Genomic DNA, 7,500 nt, shown 5'->3' with positions numbered 1-7,500 from the left:
CTTCAGATTCTTCTAATCCTCAAACTGTCCGTCGCTTCCCTTGAGGTCTATCTCCATTTATGCTTCCTTTTTACCCTTTTTCCAAAGCCACGGCCTTGAGATGTGTTTTACGTGATCAAAACGCGTTTAAGATAATTTCTTCTCATATAGAATGAGGTGAAGCTTATTATTAGTGAAAGTGTAGCTTTAGTCTCTTCTTTGTCTCAAAAAATTGCACTATTTCAACCACCCCTCCCCTGTCTATCTTTCTTTTTGTTCTATTTTATTCTTTTTTGCTTATCTTATTCTATTTGACTTTATTTTCTTGTGTCTTAGCCCATCATTCTTTACTTTAACAACTTATTCTCAATGTTTTTATCCCGCTATCAATCTCTCTATTCGTCTCTCCCTGCCTCCACATTTTCAGTCTCTCTCTTCTTCTGAACACTTCCCCTTTCACTTTCTTTTCCATATCCAAGCTTGTAATAGTTTGCATTCTATACAAGGTACCCCCTTGCCTATTCTTGGGTATGTTCACATTCCCAGGTTTTCCTCACATGCTACTGTTTTCCATATCACTTTTGTTGTTGCTCTTATGTGTGATTGCCTCTTGGGCATCGATGCTCTTACAGCATATGGCATTGATATATCTCCTAGTCGCGTGTAGTGACTTTCTGTAATTTTGTTATTCCTGCAACAGATAGGCCAGTTCCCATTTGTGACTTCCCTCCTGTGTATGACCAGGTTGTTCAGTTGCCTTCGAAGGGACCTCCTCGCTTTACCTTTTCTATTCTTTCTTGTGCTCCTGTTGTTGTAGGAGAACACTGTATTGGACCCTCAAGTGTAGTTCGAGTTCCGGTGTGCATTTCAGGTGCTCCAATTAGGTCTAACATTTTAGCTCAGTCTGACTGTTCGTGTTCGTCACCTTGCTTTGGAAGGGACTTTCTCCACTATTCGCGAGGATCATGTTACAACAGCTATGGTAACCAACGTCACGGGTGCTCCTATTACTCTCCTGGCAGTCACTTAGGTTCCTTTGAAATATTTGACATTGATGTTTTCCAGGATTCACCTCCTATCATTGCAGATTCTGTTCTACAGTCTCCACAAGTGAGTGACATGGCTCACTTGGCCTCCAAATTTGCAACGTTTGTAAGTAAGATTGATTTTCCTAATGAGACGCCTCGTCTCACTGAACTGTTAGTGACCCACCGTCAGGCTTTGACTTTGGCTGGTGATCCATTAGGACTTACAGATCGTGTGGTTCATAGAATTGCTCTTCAACCAGGTGCTCGTCCTGTTTACGTTCCCTCTTACAGGTTACCTCGCTCTCGGCGGCTTGTTGCACAGTTCTTGGTTGACAACATGTTACGTGAAGGCATTGTACAAAAATCTCACTCGGAGTGGAACTCACCACTCCTCCTGGATGGATCATTTCACCCTGTTATTGATTATAGGCGAGTTAACGAGGTCACTATTCCTGACCATTACCCTTTGCCTGTATTAAGTGACCTTCTTTGGTCCACTAGCACTAGTTATACGGTGTTCACCACCTTAGACTTGAAAGCGGGTTTTTGGCAGATACCCCTGGAGAAATCACCTAAGGTCACGGCCTTTTCTACTCCCAATGGACATTGTGAATGGCTTTGTTGCCCCATGGGGTTGCGGAATGTTCTGATATGCCAGCGCTTGATTAACCCAATTTCTCAAGGCCTAATAGACAATGGATTTTTGTTTACCTGGTCGATTTAATCTTAGTATCCAAAGATGTAGAGAGCAATTTCACTAAGATATCCATGTTCTTGCAACGGTTTGCTGATGCTGGATTGAAATTCAATTTGCCCAATAGTTCTTTTCTTAAGTCTAGAATCTAATTCCTAGGCCATATTGTTGACAAACATGGTATTCACACTACACTACTGACGATAAGGTCAAAGCGGTTAGGGACTTCCCTACACCTAAGTCAGTTGAACATGTACGTTCCATCCTTGGTCTGGCAGGGTACTATCGTGCATTTAATAGGAATTTTGCTTCAATTACTTCCCCACTAACACGTCTCCTCAGAAAGGACACTTCCTTCCAATGTCGTGATGTTCATCAGGTAAGTTTTGATTCCTTGAAACTTACTGAAGCCCCTGTGTTGGCATTCCCAGACTATACCCTTTCCTTTACTATTTGTATAGATGCTTTTGTTACAGGTATTGGGGCTGTACTTATGCACCAAATAGACGGATGTAGCTCCCATGTTCTTGCATATACTAGTCACATTTTTAACAAATCTAAGTCTCATTACTGTTACTAGGTTTCATTTCTACCCCCTCCATATTCTTCGAATCCCCCTGTCGTTCTCGCTCTAACTCTGATTTTGCTCTAGGTAACTCCCGCTCTAACTCTCGCTCTAGCTAACTCTCTCTATATATAATTTGCTCTAGCTAAATATCGCTTCACTTTAGCTGACTATCGCTCTAACTCTTGTTTTCGCTCGAGCTTATATTCGCTCTAACTATCGCTCTAACTCTCGTTCTCGCTCTAGCTTATTTTCGCTCTTACTATCTCTCGCTCTTGCTCTAACGCTGTCTACCTGTCTCATTCTCCCCTTTTCTCCTTTCCCTGCCTGTCTTATCCCCTTTTTCATCTTCTCATTTCTCTTTTCCCGACACTATCATGTTTCTCGAACCATCTCCTTTCCCCACTTCAATCGAGTAAGTAATAAAAAATCACTCAACCTCGTCGCAAGCTCCTCTGTCTGTTTGAACTTTGTTTTTTTTTTCTGAGAGGATGAAGGCACTGATTCCAAAGAAGAACAAATTAAATGTCATGTAGGTGTGGAAAGAAATTTTAAAGAGATTTTATTTTTGTTTCAAGACAACTAAATCTTTTGTTTATAGTAGGGGAACCTTGATAGTGCCGTTGGTTGAGAGTGATGTTGAAAAGATAGTAATCTATATATATATGTATGTATATATATATATATATGTATACATACATACATACATATATATATGTATGTATATATATATATGTATATATATATGTATACATACATATATATATATATATATATATATATTTATATATATTTAGCAACCAAAATGCAAAGGATTACAAGGGATTACAAAGGCGGAGCATGCCGACAGGAGACCTTTTGATCCATATCTAGGTCGGATGAAAAAAATATATATATTAATAATAAATTAAAACTATAATAATGTAAAAATAAATAAAATACATAAATAAATGCATAGGTATAGTTGAATAACAAACAAAAAGGTAAATAGTAAATGATTATAAATTGACATATAACTAATAATAAATGAAAATCAGACAGACAAATTATAACAAAACAAAAACAAATAATATAAGATAAATTATAATCATTACAGCATCTTACTTAGGTATTTATCTAAATGATTCTTAAAGCTTCGAACTGAACTACATTGCACTACCTGTGCAGGAAGTTTATTCCATTCATTAACTACACGGTTGGCAAAGTTGTTTCTACCTACTTCCAAATTGAATCTATTTCCGGACAGTTTGAGACCATTGTTTCTTGTCTGATTCTCATTCAATGTGAAAATTTGGTCACTTTTGATGTTGTCAATTCCCTTTAAAATCTTAAAGACCTGTATCAAGTCACCTCTGAGTCTACGCTTTTTTAGGGAAAACAGATTCATGTGCTTAAGTCGATTTTCGTATGATTTATTTTTGATATTTGGAATCAGTTTTGTGGCTCGCCGTTGTACTTTTTCCAGTCTGTCAATGTCTTTAATGAGATTCGGTGACCATACGGAAACAGCATATTCCAAATGTGGACGAACTAACGATTTATATAGCTTGTTAATGAGTGATGGACTTTTGAAATCAAAAGATCGCGCAATCAATCCCAGAATCTTATTTGCTTTCTCAGAGGCTGAAATACACTGCTTGGATGATTTGAGGTCGTTACTGATAATTACGCCGAGATCTTTTTCACTATCCACTTTTGTTAACGAATTTCCAAATAACTTGTAATCGTACTTACTGTTATTTTTACCTATGTGCATTACCTTGCATTTACTTGTGTTAAATTTCATTAGCCACTTTTCAGACCATTGCTGTAATTGATCTAAATCTTCTTGAATATCTAATTGGTTTGAGTGATCATTTGCCACTCCGCACAGTTTTGTATCATCAGCAAATTTGGAAACAGTAGATTTTAGTCCATGGTCTATATCATTTATATATACTATGAATAGAAGTGGCCCAAGAACGGAACCCTGAGGAACTCCACTTGCAACACTTTTCCATCCAGAAGTTTTTCCATTTAAAACAACTCTCTGTTTTCGACCTTTCAACCAATTACTAGTCCAACCTAATAGGCTACCACTTATTCCATGCAAAGCTAATTTAGTAAGTAGTCTTTCGTGTGGGACGGTATCAAAAGCTTTTGCAAAGTCTAGATATATTAAATCTATATTGTTTCTTTTGTCATAATTCGAGATAACTGTGTTGTAGAATTCGAGTAAGTTAGTCACGCAAGAACGTTTCCGTCTGAAACCATGCTGGCTATCATTTATCAAACGGTTACTTTCTAAATGATATTCGATATCATCTCTGATGATAGTTTCCATTATTTTTCCTACGATCGAAGTCAAACTTATAGGCCTATAGTTATTTGGTTTCTTTTTGTCACCTTTTTTGAATATGGGAGTAACGTTAGCTAGCTTCCATTCTCTTGGGACATCTCCGGATATGATGGATTTCTTGAAAATAATTTCTAATGGAACAACAATCTCATTTTTCATTTCCTTTAAGATTCTTGGATGCGAACCGGTCAGGCCCTGGTGTTTTATTAACTTTGAGTTTGTCTATACACCTTTTAATTTTTTCTTTTGTTATATTTACCGTAGTGAGTAAGTTTACCCCAGACTTTTCACAGGTTTCAGTTTGGAATTCACTTTGAGGTGTTTCGTTTACGAATACCGAGCTAAAATAATTGTTTAAGATATTACACATTCCTTCATTTGAATATTCAAGTTGACCGTCAGCAGATAATAGTGGACCAATGTGATTCCTAACAACCTTTTTATCTCTAATGTAACTATAGAATTCTTTGGGATTCTCTTTGGATTTATCAGCGATGTTCATTTCGTATTGTCGTTTTCTTTTTCTTATTGTCTTTTTTAAATCTCTCTGTATTGATACATAACTTTCATAGTCATTAGATACACCCGAGCACTTATATTTCTTATAAGCCTGTCTCTTTTTAGCAATACTTTTTTCAGTTTCTTTGTCGAGCCACTTTGGGCGAGACTGATTTGGGGGACGTCTGTCCTTAAAAGGAATGTAAGTTTGAATGCACTTTTATTCTAAGCCATCAACATCGGGAGTCCCAATGGAGGCCACAACCAGAAATTGAAATGTGGTACTGCCGAGGCCTCGAACTCAGCTATCGCATGACAAGTGACGCAGTGACTTACCAACTACGCTATCAAGAGAGATGTAAATCAAGCGCAATATTCCTTATATATATATTTTGTATGCTCGATTACATACACATACATGAAATTTTGCGTTCAACCCATCTCCACTGTGATATAAGTAATATAGCGTAGTTGGTAAGTCACTGCGTCACTTGTCATGTGATAGCTGAGTTCGAGTCCTCGGCAGTACCACATTTCAATTTCTGGTTGTGGCCTCCATTGGGTCTCCCGATGTTGATGGCTTAGAATTGAAATGAATTGTGGTTGTAAAAATGTATCTCTAATCTCTGGAACCTATACAGTGTTGTACAAATACTTTCCCGCGTTTGTATACTTCCAATTGTACTATCATAGTGTAGATGGGTTGAACGCAAACTTTCATGTATGTGTATGTACTCGACCATACAAATATATATAAGGAATATTGCGTAGTTGGTAAATCACTGCGTCACTTCTCATGTGATAGCTGAGTTCGAGTCCTCGGCAGTACCACATTTCAATTTCTGGTTGCGGCCTCCATTGGGTCTCCCGATGTTGATGGCTTAGAATTAAAGTGCATTGTGGTTGTTAAAATATATCTCTAATCACTGGGATCCATTCAGTGTTGTACAAATACTTTCCTGCGTTTATATACTTCCAATTGTACAGTACTATCATAGTGGAGATAGGTTGAACGCAAAATTTCATGTATGTGTATGTACTTGAGCATTCAAATATATATAAGGAATATTGTGCTTGACTTATATCTCTCTTGATAGCGTAGTTGGTAAGTCACTGCGTCACTTGTCATATGACAGCTGAGTTCGAGTCCTCGGCAGTCCCACATTTCAATTTCTGGTTGTGGCCTCCATTGGGTCTCCCGATGTTGATGGCTTAGAATTAAAGTGCATTGTGGTTGTTGAAATGTATCTCTAATCACTGGGACCCATTCAGTGTTGTACAAATACTTTCCCGTGTTTGTATACTTCAATTGTACTATTATAGTGGAGATGGGTTGAACGCAAAATTTCATGTATGTGTATGTACTCGACCATACAAATATATATAAGGAATATTGCGCTTGACTTATATCTCTCTTGATAGCGTAGTTGGTAAGTCACTGCGTCACTTGTCATATGATAGCTGAGTTCAAGTCCTCGGCAGTACCACATTACAATTTCTGGTTGTGGCCTCCATTGGGTCTCCCGATGTTGATGGCTTAGATTTAAAGTGTATTGTGGTTGTTAAAATGTATCTCTAATCACTGAGATCCATTCAGTGTTATACAAATACTTTCCCGATTTTGTATACTTCCAATTGTGTGTGTGTGTGAGTGTGTGTGTGTGTGTGTGTGTGTGTGTGTGTGTGTGTGTGTGTGTGTGTGTGTGTGTGTGTGTGTGTGTATTTATATATATATATGTATATATATATATTATATATACAGTATTGAGAAAATGTTAGGCGAGACATTAGATAAGATTTGATCAAAATGCTACTTCATGAACTATCTGGCAACTTTCTAAATTTGTAGGTCTGAGTTTAGCGGTGGACGGTGCCTAACCAGTCTGACACGGTTTGCCGATCTGTGAACACTTGTCAAGATGCAGGGAAACATGGAGCAACGTTACGCCATCAAATTTTGTGTTAAACTTAAGAACACCAAACAAGAAGCTTATGGAATGTTAAAGGAGGCCTATGGGGGTAAACAGATGAGCTAAGCAAGTTTCTATCGGTGGTTTAACAGATTTTCTGAAAGAAATAACAGGTTGAGGATGAACCTAGATCTGGAGCACCGAAAAGTGCACGCAAGGAAGAAAACATTGAGGAAGTTCAAAGGTTAGTGATGCAAGACCGTCGAATATCTGTGAGGATGATATCTGAAGCTGTTGGTATTAGTATTGGCACAGTAGAGACAGTTCTGACCGAAGATCTGAAGCTCCACAAAGTCTGTGCCAAGTTCGTGCCAAAGATCCTCTCCGACGACCAGAGGCAGTTTCATGCGTAATGTTGCACTGACATTCTCGAAATGATAGAGACTAATTCAGGTTTCCTGAATAAGTTAGTGACTTGCGACGAGAGT

General features: G+C 38.0%; 1 protein-coding gene across 1 annotated transcript in view; it reads right to left on the bottom strand.

Annotated features, from left to right (window-relative positions):
• LOC143018079 (uncharacterized) overlaps positions 1-872 on the bottom strand; it is a 14,329-nt gene extending 13,457 nt beyond the window's left edge. Inside the window, exon 1 of the mRNA XM_076173178.1 lies at positions 762-872. Within this exon, the coding sequence (XP_076029293.1) occupies positions 762-872 (111 nt within the window). The remainder of the gene's footprint in view (positions 1-761) is intronic.
• Positions 873-7,500: the final 6,628 nt, after the last annotated feature.

The sequence above is a fragment of the Oratosquilla oratoria genome, chromosome 34, assembly GCF_046742065.1.
Source record: "Oratosquilla oratoria isolate Oo_2021 chromosome 34, ASM4674206v1, whole genome shotgun sequence".
NCBI classification, from domain to species: domain Eukaryota; kingdom Metazoa; phylum Arthropoda; class Malacostraca; order Stomatopoda; family Squillidae; genus Oratosquilla; species Oratosquilla oratoria.
This window is presented reverse-complemented; position numbering and strand designations above follow the sequence as displayed.